We start from the raw sequence: 26,059 nt of genomic DNA, 5'->3' as shown, positions 1-26,059 counted from the left end.
GCACAGAGTAAGAAGGACACGGTGGTTGTCAGTAACGTACGTCTGGGATACCCCCATACATGTCAGTCGCAAACAACACTACCAAATTTATTGTACGATTTAACCAAAATATAAATAGATGGCACTACATAACCATGAAATAATTATTTACAGTTACAAAATACAGATATAGCCACAAAAATATAAGTTGAAAACTGTAAAGATTATTCAATTTAGTTCTTTTATATAGATTTCGCGAGAAAATTAAAGTGTTCAAAGATAGATGTCACTATAGAACAACGGTAAAAGAATTTACAGATAATTATATTTAATTTTAGTTGTTTTACGTAAAAATCAAAGATGTCGCCAGTATTCACATATACATTTAAAATAAACTGTAAATTTTTGTATATAATTTAGAACTTTCCTAACGGTGTCGTGTGAAAATTTTAGTTTTTAAATTACAGTCCCCACTTTCTGTAATTTTACGCTTCATCAGGCAAATAAACTATGTAACAAATTCCATTTCATTGTTCCACTTTCTGAAAAAGATGGCTATTAAGAAAAGAATTATATAGTCTAATATTGTTTTTAATCTTCAACTAAAATATTTGTATATTTTTACATAGATTTTAAAATTTGGAAGTAACTGAGGAGTATTCTTCACTTACTTACTTTTATCAGAAATAAGGGATTAATTCACCCTCAAATATGCAATCAAATCACAGACTTCAAGATTATCGAAAATCCTCCAAACAAATAAACGCATTTCATATTAGAAACTTTAATAAACAGACAAACAAAACAGATGGCGCCCGAATCGGCCCAAATTGGCAGACGTTCACGCCGTCCACACAGTTGTCAAATGCGTATGTCGCGTACGAGCCGTCACATCTGAGCCGCAACACCAGGTAAATCCAGAACGAGATCCAGTGGGACAAGTGGGACGCAACGGCCGAACGAGGAGAATGTCATGACAAACAGACGCTTGTGAAACGAAACGCGAGGACGTAGTGGCCCCAAGGTCCGTTATATTTATAACGCACTGCACAACATGGTCTCTTGAGCCCCGAGATTTTCGTCTGGTTCGGAGTGCGAGATTTTTGTTTTTGCGATACCGTTCGATTTCGTTTTGCGCCGTTCGCGTTTCAGTGAGGCGACGCGATGATCGTGCATTAGAGTGAATCAAACTGTGTTCATAGGATAATTATGGATTCCATACGAAAATGGTTCTACAAACCGAAGGTGAGTTTGTTTTTGTTGTGAGCGACCAGAATTTTGTTTAACAACAAACTGTACTTGTTCCGTTCGTTTGCTGCTCCTCTTAATCTAATCGTTATTTAGTCAGTGCATTACGGATTTAACTGTGATTTTCATCGCGATTCGCTTTCTATTCACGTGACGTCAGTGTTTTTATTAAAAATTTAGCCCGTTTATTGTAGATAATGGAGAAAATTGTTTATTGAATCGATGTCGCTCGCACGAACAAAGATCCGAACCACAAATTGATTTTAACACGTGTCTATTTGTCCAGTTACACTCGTTATTTCTCCTTGTGTTTCAGGACTATTGTTAATGAACTTGTCTAATTAACCCAGATCTTTTTTAGTTTAGGTCGAACGATCTGAATTTTCATACATAAGTAAATCTGCTAATAAATAAAAACCTACAATAAGTAATACTGATTTTATAAATGTATTAAAATTGTTATTTAGTCAAAATAATTGATAAATACGTTTATCTTCTAAGCTGGCATATTTATTAATTATAACAAATGTCATTAATACTCAAATTTAGGTTATACAGTTAATTAATGATGCAAATTACTGTATCTAGTATATATAAATAATTTTTTGTCGTGTTTACATTTGTTTCAATTTTATTTATAAATAATAAAATCATTTTAATTAATTTTTGAAATCTATATAATATAATATTTTAAAGTTGTAATAAATAATTCTTATTCTATTTACACCAATTTATTTATGGTTTCAAAACAACTAACTTATTTTTGTGGATTTGTTTGTCACTTAAACTATTTGTGTGTAGTTTATCATTATTAGGAAGTCTCAGTTTTTCTATTTCTATTATTGTTTAACAAAGGGAAAATTTAATTTCTCATGAATAATTCAATAACTTCACACACATGAAATTTAATTTAATTAATACGATATGGCAGTTTCACTTTTAACCATCATATTTAGACCTCCAAAAATTCAAATCAGGTATACACTTAAGGAATATATTGTAATAGATAAAAATATTTCATTGTCAGGATATTTAAGGGAAAAATAGTGTATCATGAATCATTATCAAAATAATGACAATATTTGATATAATTTACTTAATGATAATAAGTAAATAAAAAATATCTAAATTTATTGTGTTTTTGTAAGACATATAACAAAGTAAGTAGTACGAAATTTTTTAGCTGTTTGAAAAGTACGAGTAATTTATTTCTGCCAATAAGTTACACTGAATCCGAGAACATCAAAATCAAAATTTGCACAATTTTATATTGTTCTCATGCATAATATATAATACCACAACTGCAACTACTTTTACATACCTTTTAAAAGCCCCTTAAATCTTCCCGAAGAGTCAAATCTCCGCCATTTCTATCATCGATCAAAGCCAACTTGTTTTTTGATGTAAATTAGTCGCAACAAATACGCAATTTTAAATATCTGCAAATAAATTAATTATAATTATACATTGAACTCATACACATAACAAAACGTTGCAACTACTTTTGCGTTCATAATTAGTTCTAAAACGCACAAAAAATTCGTTCGCGTTACTGTCTCATTAACATGGCCAACTTGAAAAAACATTATTTTGTTTCAAATTAATCGTAATCAAAAAATGTTTATCTAAATTAATTAGAGGCAGCCTTTGTTTTTTTTTTTTTAATTTAAATGAAAAATTGCAAAAAAATATTTTTGTAGTCGGGCAAAACGCTGAATCCGAGATTAAAACAATTATAAATCGCACAATTTTACATTGCTACATCCGTAATACATAATACAAAACTCCACGACTTTGATTATATTTACTTACTTTTAAAACTCACGTTAAAACACTCGAAAATTTAGGTCTCATTTTCGCCATTTTTATCGTAATCCAAAGCCTACTTGATTTCTAATATAAATTAGTTGCAATGACCGAATTGAAATAGGTATATAGAAAACCCGCGTTACGGCCTTATTAGCAATGCGGAGGCAACTTAATTTTTAATATAAATTATTTTATCTCATATTAATCGTGGTGTATAATAAAGAATCTAAATAAATTATAATCCGTCTTTGTAAAGACCCGGAAAAAATACACGCTTTTTCAATTTAATTAAAAATGGTAAATAATTATTTTTGTAGTCAGACAAAAGTCTGAATCCTAGATCACAAAAAGTACAAATCGCACACTTTTACGTTTCTCTGAAGCGCAATGCAAACCTCGCATTTGTCTACTTTTACTTACTTTTAAAACGCCCCAAAAGTTCAGATGCTAATGAACAGACCACATCTTCGCCATTTTTAACGCAATCCAAAGCCTACTTAAATTTATAATATAAATTAGTTGCAACGACCTAATTGAAGTAGATATATAGAAAACCCGCGTTACTGCCGAATTAGCAATGCCAATTTAATTTTTAATATAAATTATTTGATTTCAAATTAATAGAGATATAAAACAAACAAACATATGTTGATCTAAATTTATTAGAATCCGTCTTTGTAAAAATAAAAAAAATTATTTTTGTAGTCAGACAAAACATTGTATTCGAGATCACAAGAATTAAAAATTGTACTATTTTACATTGTTCTGATGCACAAAACAAAACTACATGACTTTGACCACTTTTACTTACATTTAAAACACCCCAAAAATTCCGATGCCAATGAACAGGTCACATTTTCGCCATTTACGAGGGAAACCAAAGCCTACTTGATTTTTAATATAAATTGGTTGCAACGACCGAATTCAAGTAGATATATAGAAAACCCGCGTTGCTGCCGAATTAGCAATACATAGCCAATTTGATTTTTAATATAAATTATTTGATTTCATTAATAGTGGTATAAAACAAGCAAACATATGTTCATCTAAAGTAATTAGAATCCGTCTTTGTAAAAATCCGAAAAGAATACACACATTTTCAATTTAACTAAAAAGGACAAATTTTTGTAGTCCGACAAAGCGCTAAATCGGAGATCACAAAAATTATAAATTGAACAATTTTACTTTGCTGTGATGCGCAATACAAAACTCCACAACTTTGATTATTTTTACTTACCTTTAAAACCCCCAAAAAATCAAATGTCATTGAACAGGTCACATCTTTGCCATTTTTAAGAGAATCCAAAGCCTACTTGATTTTTAATATAAATTGGTTGCAACGACCGAATTCAAGTAGATATATAGAAAACCCGCGTTACTGCTAAATTAGCAATGCATAGCCAATTTGATTTTTAATATAAATTATTTTATTTCATATTAATGGTGGTCTAAATCTAAATATATTATAATCCGTCTTTGTAAAAACCCGGAAAGAATACAGGCATTTTCAATTTAATTAAAAAGGGCAAATAATTATTTTTGTAGTCAGACAAAAGTCTGAATCCTAGATCACAAAAATTATAAATAATAAATAAAATTGACTACTTTTACTTACTTTTAAAAGACTCCAAAAATTCAGATGCTAATGAACAGGATAAATCTTCGCCATTTTTAACGTAATCCAAAGCCTACTTGGTTCTAATATATTTGTTGCAACGATTGAATTGAAGTAGGTATATAGAAAACCCGTGTTACTGCCAAATTATCAATGCATAGCCAACTCGATTTTTAATATACATTATTTTATTTAAAAATAATGGTATATATTACAAAAAAATATGTATATCTAAAATAATTAAAAACCCCAAAAGAATACACGCATTTTCAATGTAATTGATGGTGATTTCGATGATTAATAGATTATTGAAACAAATGTAAAAGCTACTAACAAAAGTTTATTGAAAAATGTGTGAAAATATATCAAAACTAAAAAATATTTCTAGATTGTAAAACTTAATAAAAGCATGATTTAATAATTTGTCTGGGCATGCTCAGAATTAGATTATCGATGTCCTGTTGGGGAATCTCATTTCAAGCAGAGTGAAGCACTATAAGGCTTTTCCATACGAAGAACCCTTCTTTGAAACATGTTTAATAAGTGCTCGATGGGTCTGGCGTCTATGCTAGCCATGGTAACACATTAATATTGTTTTCCAAACATTCCATTGCAATCCTTGAAGTGTGAGGTCTGACATTATCATGCATGTAAACAAGGTTGGGTTCAATCATTGTTGCATATAGAACGACAATTGATGTCAGTTTCTGCTCCATGTATAATCTACCACTCAAAAAGTTCTCCAGCAAAATGAGGTCGGTTCCTCCTCCGATACCAATTACTCCCCGGACCATAACGAAAAGAGTGAACATTGTGAAGGCAGTTTGTATTGTTTGGCTCTCTCCACAAGTGCCACTCTTCTTAAATCAGGATAAATTCCAAACCGGGATTCATCACTAAAAGGCACTTGTTGCCCAATGTGCCACAACGTAGATTGTTTTCATACAAGCAAATCTCACATTTTCTCATCATCACATCTCCCCCTTTTCTATATCGTGCATAGAGTCGTGAAATCACGTTTTGTGTACTGCCCATTTCCACAGCAACCTGCGTTTGATTCATGCCGCTGTCCAAAAGTCTAACCGCCCTTATCACTTCTTCAATTGTTAAATGCTCCATAGTTAACTGCTATTCTGAGTTGCACGAATAAAATTATAGGTAAACAATGGCTTTTTATAGGGAGAAAATTATCGATGAAGGAATGTTTTGTTTCATTTTAATGGAAATAAACACAAATATAAAATTTATAGTCGGTTGTAAACCGCCTAAAATAATGATAATGTAGTCGTACTATATACATAGCAAATAATTGACCCTTAACCACAATCTCTAATTTTTTTAAGCTTTTAAGCTAAGAACTAAATTATCCGTTGACATTGCGGTTAATTTTATTTCAAATTAATGATGGTACTTACCAAAAATATAAATATATATATCTTTTTAATTTTTAATAATGTCTTTGAAAATATTTCACAAAGTATAATTTTCAATTTAATTAATGAAGTAGTCAGATGACACCGCAGTACTAAGGAACACTTTTAGTTCCCTTTAAATGGTAAAAACATCCCGAAAATTCTGATGGAAATTCCACAGTACCGCCATTTTATATAATTTTGTATTAAATATATATTAAATAAATAATTACATATATTTGTTAAAAATAAAATTTTTATACGTTTATTATAATATAATTCTATAAACCCAAAATAAATCTTGAAATGAACCCACCTCAATAAGCTAATTTCATGAGCCAAACGAGTGCATTAGCAGCCGTTCAAAAGAGACGCGTTATCAACCCGAAAATCGCACACAAACCGGCGGCGGCCGTCGGTTTGCCTGCGGCCGAAAACTTCATGTTGAAGTCGTTACAGCGGTCGCGGGCGCACATGGTGCACTCGATCAGTTGTACGTGCTGGAACTTCTCGAACGATTTGCAGTCTTTGTCGCACGTCCTCAGGATGTATTGGGTGTGCTGCATATTGTACCTGACGGTGACGCAATTGTAGGTGACGCTCAACGGCACAAGCACGCTGGTGACGGTGTACATATCCGGTATATCTTTGCTCAGATCCAGATCTAAATTCCTCCAACATTGTTTCGTCTTTTCCGGGTACTCTACGCACATCTCGTCAAGTACCGTGCCGTCGAGCAGCTTCTGCGCCTTGCAGTAGTAACAGATGAGGGGCTCGGCTACGGGCAGCAACAACACCGATACCATTATAATATTCATGGTTTGGTCGGACTAAAACTCCATTGAAGTGAATGTATTAAATAAAAATGACAACTTGCGTTTTAATTATGTCAATAACATAATAGGTTACATATTCATAATATGATTTTTATTACAAAATTCATCCGCTCCGATTTCATTTCACTATAACAGTGAATATGATTTCATGGTCTGCGTTGCGACGTAACTTAATTGCTCGAATTAATGTTTAGACGAAATCAGGATTTTCCCAATGAATATTGCGATTTATCACATTATTTTGCAAATATTAATTTGCATGTGTATCTTATCGTGTGGAAACAAGATGAAACGTCACCTTATCACTAAAATACACTACATAACAAGTCCATAAATAACTAAAACATTAAATAATTTATTGTTGCGTTAATAATGCGATGCGCAACTCGGCGTTTGCCACAAAAATTTAGTTAGCAAGCAAATTGCTCAATATTAAGGATATTGCCATTGTCACGGTTTTACTCTCGTTGATGAGGTAATGGGGATTGCAAAATTTACTCAAGCCCAGTTATATTTTCCCAGGAATTTGTTAAATTACAATCCTAGGTAACTTATTATTTCAATGTTTTAAAACAATAGCCATATTTGTGATAAGAATAAATGTCTTAATGTGGAGAATTTTGTGAAGGTTGCATAGAAAAAGACTATTTTAATGTTTTCTAATTATATGTGACACTCCTCGAGTTATTTTTAGAAATCAGCTTTCCACTCGCCTTGTTTATTTCCTCTTCCATTATTGTCAATCCTGTTATCAACTCTCTTTATCAATTATCAAACCGGTTTACAATTAGGAAACGAAACATTTGAAAACAAGCATCACATTGTTTATTTTACTGACCACTTTGTTTGGACACGTACTTTAGTTAACAGGCCGCCTGACTAATCCAATCTCTACCAATCAACGAGATGAGTAATTACATTTTTTTGTCCGATACAAACCTTATTCATTATAATAGATAACAAATTTTTGTTTAATCGCTTGAAATAATGATAGAACATGTAATTCACGACGAAACCATTCGATTTAATGGACAATGCATTGTTGCAGAGGGACGACAAATCGCTGCTGGCGCAGTTCTTCTACGCGGACGAGGACCTGAACATCGTGGCCAACGAGCTGGACAGCTTCGACGGACGAAAGGATCCGGAACGTTGCACCACGCTGGTGAACCAGCTGCGCCAATCCCAGGACAAGGTGCTGACGATCACCAGTGCCATCATGGACGTGCTGATCGGCGACGAACGCGCCAACCGCGACTTCCGGGCCAAGTTTCCCGAGGACGTGCTTCAGGAGAATCTAGCCGGACAGCTCTGGTTTGGAGCAGAAGTAAATCATTTAATAATTAAGTTACGAAATGGGGAACTCCGCCTCGTCAAACCCCTAACTTATTAATAAATGCTTATTATTACAATTGACGTATTGTTTCTGAGAATGTGTACGACTCATGTATTTTTAATGTATCCACTTCATTACCATTTTGGTTATCAGTAAACAGTTCGACTTTATGAATTGTATTTTTTTAAAAAACGTAATGATAAATTTATACGTGTCCTTTGTTAGAGGAGCATTTGGGAGTCGTTTACAATTTAAAACTGTTCGTGTCATTGTTTTCGACACCGCTTATTAATAAAATTTTCGAGGACAGATGCCAAAAAATATACATTATTTCGATCGTAAAAAACACATTTTTTATGTCCCGCAATAATTTTATATTGTAGTTTTGGAACAACTTGAAGGCAAATAATGCCCAGATCAGATGTTTAATAACTGCATTTGTGGGGACAGTCCCGCTGACGTAATGTTTGAACCTTTAACTATAATTTTCTTATCAAAGTCACATTTCATTACTAAGAATTATTTAACGCTGCGTAATTGTAGTTGTATTCAAGACACATTACATAAATTTGTAATCCACGCATCGTGAAACTTTTAATTAGGCACACAAAAATTTCACATTAATCATCATAATTGTTTTCAGTGTCTCGCCGCTGGTTCGTCGATAATGAACCGCGAACACGAGAGCACGGCGATGCGACCGCTTGCCAAGGCGGTCACGAAGAGCTTGGACAACGTGCGCAACCTGCTGCGCGACTCCTGCTTGCGCAACAACCAGCCGAACGGGCCGCTGAAGCTCGACTCGAACGAACTGGTCACCGAAATGCTGCTCGAAAGCCTCAAGATCTTCGACCGTTTATTCGCCGAGTTCGAGCTGGCGTACGTGAGCGCCATGGTGCCGGTGAAGTCGACGCAGGAACACGAACTGCAAGAAATGATCTGTGAGTGTTGGCCAACAGTGACGTGGTTTTGGTTGCTTATTCGATTGATTTTAGGTGTGCTGTTCTCGGAGACGTTGCAGCGGGCGCTTAAAATGAAACTGCTGACGCAAGACATGGTGGACGATTGCGATCCGGCCCTCATGTTCACGATACCCCGCCTAGCCATCGTCAGCGGCCTGCTGATCTTCCCGAACGGACCTCTGTGCATTGACAAGTCGATGGACGAGATGAGCGAGATGTTCAGACCGTTCCAGACGTTGCTGCGCAAGATCCGCGAGTTGCTTTGGGTGTTGAACAAGCGGGAGCTGTACACGTTGGAGAAACTTCTGTGCGACAACGAACAGATCAGCGGCGCCAGCGCCGTCGTCGATATGAACGTGGAAAGCGAATTGGACAGCTTCGTCGACCAGTTTTACCCCATGATCCGAGACTTTAGACTGCAACAAATCGTCAACGGCACCAAAAAGGGCCCGGACTCCACCAAGAAGTCGATCAAACATGCGAAAAGGAAAGAGGAGCCGCAACCAAGCCCGCCGCCTTCCGTGACCACGTCGGGGAGCAGCGCTCCTTCCACCTCAGGCTACCTCATCACGAACACGATTACCCACAATGCGATGGTGGCCGCCGCCTCGATGTACCGCAACGCGACGCCGCGAGACGGCTCCGGCGTCGATCCGTCTTCGCCGCCCGAGCGCGACTCGATGGAGGTGATCTCTGAGGCGGCGGCCACGCTCTCTTCCATCCTGAGTACGAGGGAACACAGCACCGGCACGGAGGCGGGTGATAAGCCACGAAGGGAGAGGCCCTACAAGCACCACGATCTCGACTCACCGAACGACTCGGGCATTTGCACGGACACGACCAGTTTGGACCGGTCGCCCAGTTTGGATCTGGCCGAGACTGCGCTCAGGGAGATGTAAGAGCGTTAATTTTATCAGTTTGGCACCAATAAAATTTGTGTTTTGTAGGACATGTTCGTGTGCCGGTAACTCCTCATCCTTGCCTTGCAACTGCCAACAGGCGGCCAGAAAAACCCCAGCTCAAACGATACCGAACAAAAAGAAGTTGGTGTCTCGGCCTGCCGTCAAATCGTCTCCATCGACTACTTTGCTCACGCGCAAGAAGTCGACGAAGAGGATACAACAGGATCGGACACCGGACGAGGATTCCTCCGCTTCCGGTGCCAGTTCGGACACATCATCTTACAACAGCGTTTGCAACGATGATGCGGAAATCGCCTTGGCCCTTCAAGCTGCCGAAATCGCCTGTAACAATGAGACCAGGGCGAAATACAAGTCAGTGACACTTTCCTTTAGTACCAATGATCATATTCATTGTCTCTTCTTTTTGTTTGCAGATCAACTGAAGACTTGATACACAGGTTGTTCGTTTGCATAGCCGGAGTAGCCGACCAGTTGCAAACCAACTTCGCCTGCGACTTGCGTATAATTCTAAAGTGTGTGTTCCTGATGAACGCGTCGCCCGACACCAACGAGCCGGCCAAGTCCTTGGACAAGGGCACTCTGGAGAATTCGATAGAGTACCACCCGTCCGAGGACGAAGTCATCGAGAATAACGAATTTTCCGTCGACCCCGACATACTTGCTCAAGAGGCGCTGTTCGACACCAACGTCTACTTCCACTTAGATCCGCAAAGCTACAACGGTTCGAACTACCACAATCATCCGAGACGCTCGAGCAACGACGAACACTCCTCCACGTTGTACGCGTCGCTCAGAGAGGACGTGGCCAATCTGCACGCCGAGTCGGCGGTGAACGAGGAGCCGCAGGATCAGATCCACCAAAACGAAACACCTCCAATATGGATACCGGACATGGAGGCGCCTAAATGCATGAGCTGCGGCGCCAATTTCACCGTGGTAAGACGCAGACATCACTGTAGGAATTGCGGGAAGGTGTTTTGCGCCCGTTGCTCGTCGAACAGTGTTCCGTTACCGAAATTTGGTCACGTCAAACCCGTGCGGGTTTGTAACAAATGCTTCATATACAACCTAACGCCTTTCACGATGAGCAATTGAAAACGTGTGCAATGCTATATTTTTTATCGTGCTTTGAGACGCGGTTAAATCAATTCGAGTTAAATTTTATACTTTTGTACTGTTTTAGGTCGTGTAATGTTTAAATGTAAGGTTGAAGGTTGCATCGAATACTAACACACACGGGAGGCATGATGAAAACTAATCGAACATGAGAATTTAAACGTTACAGCTGTGCATTTTCGTTGTGCCTCTTTCCGCGATCATTGTCTCAATTATGTAATACCAGTTTCACGATAATCACACTGGACAACTTGTACTTATTTTTACCAAAACTGACGAAAGCTTTTTGCTGTAAAGGTACTTCATATTTTATATAGATTAGAAAATTAAGACTTTCCAATTCATAGCGAAATCTGACAGTTTAAACGTTAATGATCACTATACAATTTCATGTTTTGCCTTAAAATATACCAATGTAGTTTAGTGCAAAGTTTCATATTTTTGTGTTGAAAATTATTTTTTTCAAAAATATATTTTTTTATTGTACTAGTGTCAAATGTTATAAAACCTTTTATCTTCAAAAAAAAAAAATAATTTTCAATATATGGAATCTCGTATCACATTTTTATAAGAGGTTCACATATTATGTAAATTACCATTTAGAATAAACAGAGTGATTTATACATATACATTTATTTAGTAAGTTTAATGGATTGTCGGTAAAATATTATAACCCACGATTTTTTTAACATACTAATTAAGTTAAGCTCATTTATAAGCTCTGTCTATTCTTCAGAAGCATTTATTTTTTTAAAAGAACGTTTTAACGAGAGTATTACTTTGAGGTTTATTTATGTGTAAGCATAATCTAAGTAAGTACAAAAATTTTAAACTACTATGTGTAATGTCTCTCAATAGTTTTTAATTTGTTGTACTGAAACATTTTGTGATAAACTTGTATATTTTATTTATAATGGTTTACGGGATTATTGATATCTCCAATAAAGATTATTTTTCATCAACTTATTTATTTATGTCACCACCACTTTATTAGTTCACACTGAACAAACACTATTTTATTTCGAAATTTTTGTCATAATGTATTTCAATTGAAATATAATTACTACTCTTTATTCTTTAGGTTGAAACTAATTGAAGAATCATATATCATATCTCTTAAGTTACAGTTATCTAACAAGACCTGATACCAGTTTAATGTAGCACTAAATATACCTACTCTTATTCACTTTTTCTTCAAAATTTTAATAAAAACATACTAGAAGAATATTAATTCTAAATTCTAATATAATATTAGAAATAATGTAGGAAGAAAATATGGTAAACGAGTTTAATTCAAGTTCTGTTACATTTCTTCCAATCTTCAGTTACAGTTATCTAATAAGAATATAAAAAGAGATATTTATAAAAATTGTAAATTATGTTTCAAAATATTTAAAAAAAAATGTGACAAGATTTTAACAGACTCATTTTTTCCAAAATTCTATTAATAAGAAAGAAAATACGATAATAATATTAAATTAAAAATTCTAACATTAAAGATAATGCAGAAAGAAAGTTCGGAGCAATTCAGATTTAGAATTGCTGAAGGACATTCAAAGAGCTTCAGTCAAATTGAATAAATTTTATTTATATAGTATTGAAAAATACATATTATTTTGTAGACTGAAATTTTTGAATGTATTTAGAATAATCAATAAATATGTTTATTAATTTATTGTATAACTTATTAAATAATTAATACATTCTATTTTTAAACTTTAATCCAATGTCATATACTATTTTGTTTTCATTCAAAGTTAATTTTTTCAATACATTCCTTCAAGTACTTTATAAATAAAAATGAAATAGAGTATTTCATTTATTATAAGCACTATTACCAGAAAGTATGACTTCAGATTAAAGGACCCTGGTTGATCTCTTTTTAAATGTACATTGATAATTAACAAATATATTTATTAATTAATTATATAACTAACTTATTAAATGATTATTACATTCTATTTTAAATTTAAAATTTCTAATACCTAAAATAATTTTCTATATAATATTTATACCAATTTTTCATTATCCATTTTGGTTCAATTCGAAATTAATTTTTTACATTCAGTTTTTTAATTAAGAATGGAGTAAAATATACGTTCGCTAAATAAGAGCGAGCAAAACTTTTCAGAAAATTAAATTTAACAAAAATCATTTATTAATCAACTGTTTTTCCTCTACCTCAACTACTAGAACACAAAAAAGTGTAATACATTCCTTTAACTGGTAATTTTTTCTAATAAAAATGAAGGAAGGAATACTTTCAGAATATTTATTTTAATAATAAATTACCACTAAATATTTATTGTTTGGAATTACAAAATGAAACAATATAAAAATCTAATATTATTTTATTTACATAGCATTGAAAAATAACAAAAAACGGTATACTGCAATCACACATCTTGATTTATCATACATATTATATAATATACAAAAGCCTACACGTAATATTCAGTTTTATCGTTACCGCACCCAAATATCATCCATGGCCTTATCGTTCAAATACTTCTCAGACAATACTTTCAGGTTTTTCATCGTTTCCAAATAGAAAATGGTTTCGGTGGTCACAACGCCGTGCTGGGGTCCACCGTTATTTTGTATGTTCATTCGAATCAACTGATCCCTTAACCTTGTCTTAAAATTCTTGTGTATCGTTTCGTAAATATCGCTAACCTGTTCGATCGGTAACACACAACTAACAGCCTCGTGCAATTTCGTCAAATGTCTGGAAATATTCCTGAACTGCTTCGACGGAACGGGAGGTTTCGCGTCCCATTCCGCCAGCTGATCACTTAGTAAAGTGTGCATGATGGTCAGCACTTTCGTCTCCAGCTGCTGGATATGATGTCCGATGTCCTTCTCCACGATGTCGAAGCTACTTATCGGATCTGTCGTGAGGGCGTTAAAGTGCGCCCTCACGTTGTTGATCAGCCACAATATGAGCTGCAGCGACCTGGAGGCCAACGCCAAATTTGTGCTGGTTATAGTCTTCAGACCGGCCGTTTTAAGAGCGCCGGCACCCAACACCAGCTGACAACTGCGCGAGTTGAATGTTCGTAAAAGTTCGGCCAGGTTTCGCCCCACGGTGGGCGCGAGCATCTGCAGATCGTACGCGCAGACGCAGTACTCGCTCACCAATCGCACCAGTATAAGCGCCGTGCCCACCGTCATGTACTCCTGCGAGCCGACCGTCAGCGACGCGGACGGCTTGGATTCGAAGTTGTGGCGGGTGCCGTCCTCGATCGGCGAGCCCGGCAACGATTTCATTACCGTTCCTAAGGCTAATTTATCGACTAGTATTTGAATTTCGTTAGGCACTTCGGCGACCTTCCACCGTTCCGCGTCCAACAACAGCGTCAGCTTGTTCTTGCGCTGGCTGTGGAACTTGTGCACGTAATTCCCCGCCTGGATCTTGAAGGCGGCCTTCAGTGCCGGACTCTGTCTGCCGCACACGCTCTCGCACATCTCCGTGAAATTCTCCACGATGGTCGACAACTCGGTGATCTGCACGGACGTGATCGCCTGCTTGTCCGACTGCGTGCTGACGATGGAGGCGAGCCGTTCGTTGCAGTAGTCGCACACCGACACCAGGATTTCCTTAAGCTTCGCCTCTACTCTACCGTGCTCCTCCAGCGTGAGGAAGCTTTCGGTGTCGTCGGGCGTGGAGACTAGGCCGGCACTGACTGCTGTCGTTTCTTTGATCACGTCGTGCACCGCCTTCACCCTATGCACCAGTTTGCCTGCAACACAACCCTGTACAAACTGAACTTATTTGGTTTTTGTGTTAGTTACCGAGAGCCGCGCTAGCCAATGTGAGCACCCTGAGCCAGTGGGCCGCGTCCATGGTGGGCGCGACCTCTCCAGATCCCGTCAGGCTTTCCAGGTCCTCCTCCGCGTCCGCCAACTGTTCGATCATGAGTTGCTTGAGCAGGGCTTGCGCCGCAGTTATGGCTTCCTGCTTGTACGTTTCGAGGAATTGCAGATGTTTCTCCCTCAACAGACCGGCCACGAGACTCACCTATTAAATGAGAATTTATAAATTGTACTGGCGGGATCAATAACAGAGGCTTACCAGTCGTTCCGGCTCTAAAACTCCGCCGTCAACGTCGAAAGGCCTGTGCAGGTCGGCAGCGGCGTATCTCTCGAATTCGGTACTCAGCATTTTGTCGATCAGTTTCATCATTTCTTTCAATTGAGACGGGAGGTATCGCAAGCTGGTCACACCTGAATATTACGTACGTCTTACTTAATACAATTAACAAAATGTCTTCTTTTTTTTGTTATCTTGTCACCATAAATAAACTTTATAATAATTAAAATATTACAATAATCTTGAAAAATAAAATAAAGTATGCTATTTTTTAAATAATAAATTATTTCATTTATGAAATTTGGCATATACTCATTTCAGAGGCTGTTTTATTAAATTATAAATTCATTTCATTTATGAAATTTGATATATACCCATTTCAGAGGGTGCTTATATAAAAACAATTGCTACTTTGATTTCTTCAATTTTCATGCATAAAAATTACCCTGTGGTCTTTAGTTTTGGCTTAAAAAACGTGAAATTTTGTACATATTTTCATTTTACAATTGAAAAAAAAAGTTGTTAAAATGGGACAAAAATACAAATTGTATGAGGACGTCCCACTTTCAAAAGGTACATACAATATAATAACATAAAACCAAAATAGATATTTCTTTTAGAAATTACTTTCCTGAGAGATTTAAAAATTATTATTAAGTATCAAAATAAATTAAAATTTTTAATCAAATTTTCAAAAATTCCTCAATTGAATTAATCTTAAAAATACTCGTTTAATTAAAAATATTCGTTTAATCAGTTTGAAACAAATTACAAGAAAAATATGGAAATTAAAAACTATAATTCTTCAGATCTTTTTCTTCTTCTTTCTTTAAACATAAAATTAAAAATATCAGTATAATAAAATATTATTTTCTAGAACATTTTAAAATAAATTAGTCATAAAGTCGTTTTCACTAATCTTTATGAACTTCCTGAGTCATCAAAATTTACTTAACACATACTTGTTTTGTACTTAATTCAGTGTTAAATTTATGATTTTTACTGCTTAATAAATATACATAGTAAATATTATATAACAACTTGAAATAAGAAAGTGGTCCAAATTAGGTTTATGTCATTCTTCCATTAGTGGGTCATTTGTTAAATCAATTAAAATTCCTATTTGTCCTCTTCTTAATACAAATCTGTATTTTCAACACAGCAATGTTAATGAGTTGTTTTATACTTCTTAATTGGCACTGTTTATGTCATATGTTGCTTTTCTTGCCTTGTATGCATTTATTTTTCCACATGTAATTGCCTCATATCTATTTTGCATAATTACGCTGATAATGAGCTGTTTAATTAAAGCTTGATATGTACAAAAATTGTTGACTGACCTGCTAATTCTCTGGCCAAAACTTCCTGAGTGCTGGATATCAGTTCCAGAGCAGCAACATAATCTGAAGAGCTCAACAATAATTGTAATGTTGGCTGTGTTTGCAACACAGTCGACATGAGTTTCAACTTATCCACCAAAGCTACATGATTTGATTTACTCCTAGCCAATCCAATTAATTTTAGCGAATCTTTGGCTAGGGCCTTATCCACCTTCTGAACTTTGCTCCTCAACTGTCGGACTTCTGTACTGGCCACTCTCATCTGTTCCATTATGGTGTCATGTGAAGTCATGGCGTGAAAAAAAGCGCCCGATTTCTGTGACACTTGTTTGGCAATTTGCACCTCCACAATGTCCAGATAGTTGCCCAGTTCCTCCTGCAGCGCGTGTTCATCTTTGTTTTCGTTCTGATGGAACACTTGCACAAACACTTTGGGATCGTTCAGATTGAACGTTTGCTTAAGGAATATCTCAGGAATGGTGTCAATGCTGATCTCATTGTTCAACAGATCCGTTTTGCTTTTCGTCTTGATGTTCGCGTCGAGCTTGGCCTGGGCGAGTCGCACGTGCCGTTTGTACCGCTTGCCATACTTCCTGATGTAGGAGTCGAGGTGCGCGTAGGTAATCTCCGGCAGGAACGGACTCTTGGGTATGTCAGCCCGTTCGACGAACGAGTCGCCCCACGTTTTCGTGAAGAAATTCGACTGCTTGCCGCGGTTCGGATCGTTGAGGACGGCGGGCAGGTGTTGGGAGGCCGAGTACAACGTCCATGGCTCGTCACCATTATTCATTTTGGGTCGCGGTCGCGCAATGTGTTCCACTACCTCACTTTGTATTTCTTCATTATGGCGTGCATCGCCGCAAAATATTGTGAAACACCTTATCAGGTGACGGTGGTCGACAGCCCATGTCACCAGCTGTCAAAGTCAAAGTTGGAAACTTACGAACAAGGTCTACCAACTGCTTTCGGCTGTGCTGTTGGTAGGCAACAAGGTTTTCTATGCAACAGATTACAAACAAATATTAAAATTAAAACTTAACGTTAATAAAATTTGTACGTGTTGAACCTTGTACATATTTTTATTACAAATATTTATTATAAATTAAATTTACTTACTTTACTAAATTTACGAAAATATAAATAGGAATTTCCAACAAAAATTTAATATACAGTGTGGCTCATTTAAAAGTGGAGACTCACTTAAAATTTACATTTTTTGTCCGATTTTGATAATTTTTTTTTTCAATTATAACGCATTAAAATACGTACTTATACACAAAATGTCTCGTTTTTTGACTTTAAACATGAATATTTAGAAAAATATTTTACCAAATTTTTTATAAGAAATCTAACTATACTAGATTTAATAAAATTAAGCATATTCATAGTTCTGTGAAAATATTAAAAATCATTTCTTTATGAATTTACTTTTTTAACAATTAGTATAGTATTGTTAGCATAACATTCCTATAATATTTTAAAATAAGATAATTTGTACTATTTTTGGCAATTTATTCCACAGACTATTTAATCAAAAAATAAATTCATAAGAAAAATATGATTTTTATTTCTTTCACAAAATTAGGAGCTTACATATTTTTTTATATTTGGCATATACCCATTGCAGGTTTTCTATGCCATTCCAGGTAGTGTTTAATTCATTTTACTATAAAAAATTTGCTAATATGATTTCTTTAATTTTCGTGCCTAAAACATTACTCAGTAGGTTTTGGTTTTGGGTCAAAAAATTAGACATTTTGAACATATATACATATTTTCATGCTTTACAATTGAAAAAAATTTAAATCGAAGAAAAAATACAAAAACGGTGACCCACTTTCAAATGGGCCACACTGTACGATTGTTTTAACAATTACTTACTGATCAGTTTTATACGTACTTTAGATATAACAACATGATATTAATTGTTTTGCATTTCAAACAGAAAATATATGATTAAACTAATCCCAGTAGGATTGAAAATACTAAAACCACGCATTGTACTCTAAATTCCTTTATTTTGATAAATATTAATTTATGTTAAAAGATTCTTTTGATATTTCAAACGTAAACTGTTATCAGTAAAACGAAAATAATTTTCGAGCATACTTTATTTTATTATCTAGGAGAATGTACACTTGAAATTTTTATAAATATTTACTTAAACTACAATTTTAGTTCGTACACCAATAGGAAACATATCAATATATAAAATATACTATGTTGTGGCTTATCACAATTAATTTGAATTAACTTAATACTTTCTCTATAACTTAATATTTATATTTAAGAAGTACGTATAAGAAAAATCAAACAATAAAAAGTAGGATGCTTTCTAAATTTTAATTTTTTATATTAACAATTTTTTGTATATTGCAAATACTTTTCTTAGTATTTATTTTCTAAGAAAAGTACCAAAAAATTGGTGAAATAAAAAATAATATTTATCAAACTGTTTGATTTGGTGGGGAGTCCCCTATTTAATATTTAGTTTTAACAATAAACAACAATATGTATTCGTACTTATATTAAGTACTTGCAACAATAAAATTATTTGGTGTGGTGCTTTAAGTGTAAATTTAAGTAAAAAAAAATTAATTAACCACTTTAGTGTTTTGTTATTATTTTAACTTTAATTATACTTTTGTGTAATATAGTAAAACTTTGAAAAATAATAATAATTAAGCACTATTTAAGTGGTACGTTATTACTTCAAGCAAAAAAATGGACTTCAAATTAAGTGAACAAAGAAGAGATTCCAAACAGAACTCAATAGATTTTTATAAACAACTATTTAATTCAGGTAGCGTAATTTTTTAAGAATTTGTTACGCTCATTGGCGTGTTATTAAAGCACAAACAAAACCAGACTAGTTTTCTCCACACAGAACAATCTTTTAAGTAATTTAAGTAACAGTTATATAAGTTCAACAATGAGTCTTTTTATGTGCTGTAACACTGAGACCTTAGTTGTTTGGTGAGATAAAATGCAAAAGCAATTCCGAGAACCTAAAACAGAAAAAATTACATTTTGTACCATCTCACATACTAACAGTACCCACCTGAATAACTGCCAAAACCATGCCGGCGGCTGCCAAATCGGCAACATGTGTCTTGATAAAGGTGCTAAACGCATCAGCACAACCAGTTTGGTAAGGATCCGACGTAGAGGGTGAAATAGTGGTTGCAGGTGATTCAGTTATTGGCGACTGAGTCGAAGACGTTTGATCTTCAGGTTTTGCAGTAGTCACAGAGTTCGTGGCGTTCGAAGGACTTTCAGCAGTTAAGTTAGCAGTTATTGCTGCCTGGGGATTCTCAGGATTTGCGACGTTCGTTGAGTTCACGGTTGCATTTATTTCAACCTGGGGTGAGGCAATAATGTCTGCCTCTCTGGCCACCCTGGACTTAAAATTGGCGTTACAGTAAAACTCTCCAACCGTTCCGTCTTTGCGAGGACAACAGGAAACCGGCAGTCTATCGTTGTGGAATACCCCGTTCCAGTCCGTGTAGTTGTCCACGCCGCAACATTCGAACTGAAATTTCAATCGTCTTATGTTAATTGTATTATGCATAAATTATAATTTTAGTGCGTACATCAATTTGTATCAAGTCCCAGGCAGTCATGACAAAGGAGTGGTTGCTGTTGTATAGACCTAAGTTGCTCTTTAACTCATCATGCAGGTAATCGTAGGTCTTGCCTCTCAACACGTAACCGGCTATTCCAATGGATAGTTCGAAGATGAAGATCACTATCAGCAAGATGGTGAACTACAAATACAATAATTAGTCATACGTCTCGATTTTTAAACGTCACTTACAATTCCAGTGAGAAGCCAGCTCTCCTTAAGGGCGCCACAGCATCCGCATAACGAGATGATGAAGATGATGCTGCCAGTTGCTATCAGCATGTTGGGTAGAGAAAAGTACTGTCCATCCAAAAATTCGTCGTAACTTCCATAAATTGCTTTTACGGAGGCGCCGATAACAACTAAGACTATTCCTGTTATCTGCGAATAATAATTTTATTTTAAGCATTTTTGTGTTGTATAAAGTGGTGACCAGAGAAATAGCACAAAATTTAAAATCAAACATTTTGTTAGTTAGATATTTTATAAAAGGATTTAATTTAAATTTTGTCCAGTTAGTATAAAAAATATATTTTAATTCCACACCTTTTTTACTTTTTTTGTTACATATCTTATAAACGTTGGAGATATTATTTTAAACGCATAATTTATTTTTATTATTTTATTGAATAAATTCACTTTCACTGAGAAAAACGTAACATTACACTCCAGAAAAAGGAAAATAATAATGAAACATTAAGGTGTAAATTTGGTGACATCGTTATAAAAATATGCTTATGATTTTTAATTTTTCCCAAGAATTATGAATTGAATTTTCTATGAAATTTTGGAATACATCCATTTCAGAGGGTGCTAAGAACAATAGTGTCCTTAGATTTTATATAACAAAAAAATGCTAATATGATTTCTTCAATTTTAATGAAAATCAATATTTTATTGATTTATTGTCCTACATATTTACATTCCCAGTTATAGTTTCAAACCGAATAATAGGAAATTTCATTTAATCCTTCTTGGACATTTTATCAAAAAAGTGTTTAAAATTGAAATTGAAGAATCAACTTTCTTCAGGATTAAATCGTTTATTATGTAAAAATTTGACAATGACAAAAGTAAATAAGGAAAATGCAGAGGGAATGATATTTAAATAATTTTGCACTGTAGCTGTGGAACATACAGGTACAAGTTTTTATATATCAGTGATTACCAATATTGCTGAAATCGTTATAAATTTAAGATGCTTCCGAAAAATAGTTTACAGTGCTTATATAAAACAACACATTCATTTGAAAATACAATAAGAAAACGTCCTAAGAAAAAAAAACAACTCATTTTATTGATAGACAAATTGGAAAAATCAGTACTTAAGTAGAAATTATTTTGATTTGGATACAAAATAAATAATGGTAGAAAGAACAACAGGATAGCAATGTATGTTATTTTTCTGTCTACCACTGTATGTGAAGAAAGTAGTTAAATTTTAGTGGTTCGTAAATAATTAATTTGCTTAACCAAACAGTTTCGTTTTTAGATAATTACTTAGTCGAACGTTTTTGATTAGCAAGTGTAAATTACATATGTATGTGCAATTTCGCCGTACAAATGATTTTGTAGAACAGTGTAATTTACTGTTGTTGATTGCTAATTCCTCTATTTAAATTTATGAATAATTATCCTATTATTATTCAGCGTAATTTATGATCTTTTGTCTTTGTGCATTAGTAGAGACATTATACTAGTATAAATTCTAAAATATTAAAGTTTTGTTTTATAAATATTTGTTTTATACAGTGTGGCCCATTTGAAAGCTGGAACCACTATTTAAATTTTTATTTTTTGTTCGATTTTAACAAACTTTTCTCAATTGTAAAAAATGAAAATATGTACTTTTTTGGTTTTAAGCATAAAAATTCAGGAAATCATACTAGCAAATTTTTTATAGGAAATCTAACTATAATACACCACTGGATTGAATACATAAATGAGTATATACTAAATTTCATTAAATCATTCTTTTATAAATTTATTTCTTTAACAATTAATATTATTAGCATAAAATTTCTATAAAGTTTTAAAATAAGATAATTTGTGTTATTTTTGACAGTTTTTTCCACAGACTATTTAATCAAAAAATAAATTAATGAGAAGAATATGATTTTTTTTTCACAAAATTATGAACATCCATGTTTTTTTATATTTGGTATATTACCCATTGCATATAGTGCTTAATCTAATTTGCTATAAAAAATTATGATTTCTTTAATTTGAACGCCTAAACATCAGGTTTTACAATAGACATATAGTCACATTTTTGGTCCAGAAACAAAACCTATAGAGTAATTTTTTGTCATGAAAATTGAAGAAATTATACCAGCAATTTTTTTATAGGAAATCTAACTACACTCCCAGAAGAATTGATAAAGAAAACCATAATATTACGAAAAAGATATAATAAATGCATTGAATAGGGTGGCAGGTTAGTGGAAGTAAATAAAATTTGAGTATTAAAAGTATTAGTACAATATAAAGTACAGTATTATTAGTATAATATTCAAATGTTCTTGAAAATAAGATAATTTGTGCTATTTTTCTCAGTTCATCCCATATATTACTTGATTAAAAAAATAAATTCACAGTAAGAATATGATTTTTAATTTTTACAGAGAGTTATGAATGTACACATTTTTTTAATGAAATTTTGGTATACATCCATTTCAGGGAGTGCTTAATCCAGTAGTGTAATTAGATTTTTTTACAACCCCACTTATATTTTCAACCGAATAATAGGAAATCTCATTTAATCTTTTTTGGACATATTATCAAAAAAGTAATTTATGTTAAAAATTGAAATTGAAGAATCAACTTTCTTCATGATTAAATCGTTTATTATATTATGTAAAAAAATTCGACTATGACAAAAGTAAATATGGAAAAATGCAAAGGAATTTTATTTAAATAGTTTTGCACTATGGGACAGACAGGTACAGGTTTTTATACCGATTGGAAAGCCTTTGATGCTATTGGATTTTGAAAAAGATAGGTTGCATGCAGAGACGGTATAAGATTCTCACTACGAAGCAGACTTTTACTGTGTATGATTTCTCTCAAAATTCAGTCGGATCAAATAGATTTCGATTGGTATATAGGGATAGCTTAATCCAGTGGTGAAGTTAGATTTACTATAAAAAATTTGCTAGTATGATTTCTTCAATTTTCATGTCTAAAAATTACCATGTAAGGTAGGTTGGGTTTTGGGTCAAAAAAGTGACATTTTGTCTATAAGTACATATTTTCATTCTATATAATTAAAAAAAGACAAAATGGGACAAAAATATAAATTTTATGAGGATGTCCTGCTTTCAAATGGGCCACACTATATAATAATATAAAATTCTATAATAATGTTTCTATAGAAAGTTCGATTAATCCAATTAATTTAATGGACAAGTCTGTATTGGTTTGTTGAGGTTGTAGCTACGTAATTTTAATCCAATCAATACGAAAAAACGATAAAATCTTAAGTATGTAATATTTTTCTTCTAATAAGTATTTATGACTAATTAAATTTGTTAATCGTCCAAATTGTCATCAGTGTGACTCACTAAAGATTTAATTGATTAAAACTAATCGATATATTAATAATTTGATGCTTATCATGAATAACAATAACTTATTTATTACGCACAGAACATACGGATTTACTTTAAATTATATAAATAAATTGCATAACCGTGTTATAATTAGTCCATGTTAAATAATTTCTAGCATTGTTTAATGAAATTATTCGGGTTTCAAGGACGTCTTAGGAATTTTCTGCTGTTTCTCTTCGTAATTATGTGCATTATTATATACCTCGAAATTGAATTCGATAACTTAATCCAATATAAGAATTCTTGGAATTTACTACTGTTATCAATTGCTTAATTACAATCCGTAGACACTTGAAATATTTCAGATATTATAGTATTAAACGTTTAAACAATATTTTATTTCTACGAGGAACAACATTGAATTGATCTATTTTTATTGTATTTACAGAATTCCACAAAACACTGGAGTGAGATAATAAATAAATATTTGTTTAGTATTTAGATCAGTGTTAAAATATCCATAAAAATTACCCGTATAAAGTTCAACCACAGATTAAATATATATATTTTCCTGACTTCTCAATATTTAATCTTTGGCTGGATAACATTTAATATATGGTTGGATTTTCACGTGCACGCATAAAATATGTGATAATCATTTCCTTCTATTATGCCTCGCACATAAAATTGTATATTTAAAATATGACCAGATGTTGGAAGGTGCATTAAAATTTAATCGTACCAGACGCAAAAACCGTTTCTGAATGTTAACATTCCGTCTTAATTTAACTCGGCAATAACATTTTTAGTAACAAAATAAACATAAATACGTCAGTAACAATTGTTGATCTTAACTTATTGCACAATTCACTCACCACAAAAATGAAATTGAAAAATATCATAAGATATTTAATCATCCTGGCGCTGCAATTGAGATTCATCTTGACTTGAAACGTATGGCACTTCACAAGTAAAAAACCCGATAATCAAATACAAACTGTCGCGCTTCAGGTGAATTTCACTTTCAACCTGATCCACATTCGGCCACGTTGCGTTTGAGCCGACGAATGAAAGTGTAATCGTCGATCTATAAGCGTAATCCGATAAAAGATAAGACTGTGCCTGTTATTAATGGACGCATTTTATGTTAACGGATATTGTTATTTGCGTTTCGGCGTCGGACGCGGAACAATATGGTTCTAAGCGTGCGACGACGGACTTATGCGCGCCGTTCGCAACGATTAATTGATTTCTGATGGCTGTCCACGGTGAAAACATGTTGTTCGCGGATCACGTGCATTATTTATGGCGGTCGAATTTGCTTTTTTTTCTTGTAATTATACGAAACGCGTTGTTAACTGGGTTGCATATGTACGTGGAATTTTGAAATGAAACTCGTGATAATTTAAAACAATTTACTAACAATAAATTAACAAATTTTAAACGTCTACTGGTCTATTGTCTCGCTCCGTTCCTTCGTAAAGGGCGTTCTGCCTTATCAGTTCCTGCATCTTCAGCATCTCGAACTTGTTGACGGAATATTGATACCTGCACTGGATCCAATAAGCTAAAGTGATGAAGGAGAATGAATAGACTGCGAAATTGCAGGCGGACAGTGGTCGACTATTAAACATAAAATGGCCAAGTCCTAATGTAATTCCACCCCCCATTCCGTAAAGGAGGCTGTTACGGAAGCACGGGATCTTTGAAATGTCCCGTCCGAAGATAATAAATGACTATAATAAACAAACTATAATAATATTCTAGTTAATGATTTAAATTGTACCTTTTCCGGTTCTGGATTTACTTCCGGTAATCTTCTTTCTTCTTCTTCCGGCATTTTTAATAATTAACAAATAATATAGAGCATGAAATGTTTGTTTTGAAAATGCAGTGGAGAATTATGTGGTTATGTATTGTTCGACAATAGTGCACAAACCAATACTTAGATGGCGCTAATTTGGTCATAAATTCAACTCTTCAAACTTAAATTTTAACTAATTTTCTTTTTCCATATTTCCGTAATTTTTGGTCCAATTGTGTTCTAATTCGGCATATTATATCCTAAAATACATACTTACAACTCAATATAATATATTTTTTCCATCTCATCGTTTCCTCGCCTTCATTAAATATTTTTTAAAACTATTAATTATTAATTTAGAAGGAAAAAGGTACTCTTGATTAACCTTGATTATCACAGTTTTTTTGAGA

General features: G+C 33.9%; 4 protein-coding genes across 5 annotated transcripts; 1 reads left to right on the top strand and 3 right to left on the bottom strand.

The window, feature by feature from the left end:
* Nucleotides 1–805: 805 nt before the first annotated feature.
* LOC109598661 (lateral signaling target protein 2 homolog) lies at nt 806–12,202 on the top strand. 2 transcript variants are annotated; one of them, XM_020014567.2, is made up of 6 exons: nt 806–1,224; nt 7,948–8,226; nt 8,879–9,176; nt 9,231–10,092; nt 10,145–10,471; nt 10,534–12,202. In XM_020014567.2, exons 1-6 carry the CDS (start codon nt 1,189–1,191, stop codon nt 11,213–11,215), a joined length of 2,484 nt encoding a protein of 827 aa, XP_019870126.2. In that variant the 5' UTR covers nt 806–1,188; the 3' UTR covers nt 11,216–12,202. The 2 variants fall into 2 exon arrangements, with proteins under 2 accessions (XP_019870126.2, XP_049823409.1); XM_049967452.1 differs by lacking the exon at nt 806–1,224 and adding an exon at nt 7,690–7,809.
* A 1,369-nt stretch (nt 12,203–13,571) lies between these two features.
* On the bottom strand, nt 13,572–17,590 carry LOC109598650 (vacuolar protein sorting-associated protein 54). The gene is made up of 4 exons (XM_020014553.2): nt 16,670–17,590; nt 15,312–15,463; nt 15,032–15,257; nt 13,572–14,979 (listed from the first exon to the last, which is right to left on the bottom strand). Exons 1-4 carry the CDS (start codon nt 17,457–17,459, stop codon nt 13,703–13,705), a joined length of 2,445 nt encoding a protein of 814 aa, XP_019870112.1. The 5' UTR covers nt 17,460–17,590; the 3' UTR covers nt 13,572–13,702.
* Nucleotides 17,591–18,667: 1,077 nt separating this feature from the next.
* On the bottom strand, nt 18,668–25,089 carry LOC109598652 (CD63 antigen). Its single transcript, XM_020014556.2, has 5 exons — nt 24,721–25,089; nt 20,487–20,675; nt 20,263–20,436; nt 19,731–20,201; nt 18,668–19,677 (listed from the first exon to the last, which is right to left on the bottom strand). Exons 1-5 carry the CDS (start codon nt 24,784–24,786, stop codon nt 19,612–19,614), a joined length of 966 nt encoding a protein of 321 aa, XP_019870115.1. The 5' UTR covers nt 24,787–25,089; the 3' UTR covers nt 18,668–19,611.
* Nucleotides 25,090–25,246: 157 nt separating this feature from the next.
* LOC109598659 (cytochrome c oxidase assembly protein COX20, mitochondrial) lies at nt 25,247–25,789 on the bottom strand. Its single transcript, XM_020014563.2, has 2 exons — nt 25,632–25,789; nt 25,247–25,581 (listed from the first exon to the last, which is right to left on the bottom strand). Exons 1-2 carry the CDS (start codon nt 25,683–25,685, stop codon nt 25,285–25,287), a joined length of 351 nt encoding a protein of 116 aa, XP_019870122.1. The 5' UTR covers nt 25,686–25,789; the 3' UTR covers nt 25,247–25,284.
* Between the last annotated feature and the right edge of the window lie 270 nt (nt 25,790–26,059).

Source organism: Aethina tumida, chromosome 5, assembly GCF_024364675.1.
Source record: "Aethina tumida isolate Nest 87 chromosome 5, icAetTumi1.1, whole genome shotgun sequence".
Classification (NCBI taxonomy): Eukaryota; Metazoa; Arthropoda; class Insecta; order Coleoptera; family Nitidulidae; genus Aethina; species Aethina tumida.
This window is presented reverse-complemented; position numbering and strand designations above follow the sequence as displayed.

Coding starts and splice junctions, on each gene's coding strand:
- LOC109598659 (XM_020014563.2), bottom strand. CDS start 25,685: ATGCCGGAAGAAGAAGAAAGAAGATTACCGGAAGTAAATCCAGAACCG. Junction 25,582..25,631: donor TAAATCCAGAACCGGAAAAG/GTACAATTTAAA, acceptor TGTTTATTATAG/TCATTTATTATCTTCGGACG.
- LOC109598652 (XM_020014556.2), bottom strand. CDS start 24,786: ATGAATCTCAATTGCAGCGCCAGGATGATTAAATATCTTATGATATTT. Junction 20,437..20,486: donor GCTGGCTTCTCACTGGAATT/GTAAGTGACGTT, acceptor TTGTATTTGTAG/TTCACCATCTTGCTGATAGT. Junction 19,678..19,730: donor TGGTTTTGGCAGTTATTCAG/GTGGGTACTGTT, acceptor TTTCTGTTTTAG/GTTCTCGGAATTGCTTTTGC.
- LOC109598661 (XM_020014567.2), top strand. CDS start 1,189: ATGGATTCCATACGAAAATGGTTCTACAAACCGAAG. Junction 1,225..7,947: donor AATGGTTCTACAAACCGAAG/GTGAGTTTGTTT, acceptor GCATTGTTGCAG/AGGGACGACAAATCGCTGCT. Junction 9,177..9,230: donor CGAACTGCAAGAAATGATCT/GTGAGTGTTGGC, acceptor GATTGATTTTAG/GTGTGCTGTTCTCGGAGACG.
- LOC109598650 (XM_020014553.2), bottom strand. CDS start 17,459: ATGAATAATGGTGACGAGCCATGGACGTTGTACTCGGCCTCCCAACAC. Junction 15,464..16,669: donor TTTGGCCAGAGAATTAGCAG/GTCAGTCAACAA, acceptor CGTAATATTCAG/GTGTGACCAGCTTGCGATAC. Junction 14,980..15,031: donor ATTGGCTAGCGCGGCTCTCG/GTAACTAACACA, acceptor GTTGTGTTGCAG/GCAAACTGGTGCATAGGGTG.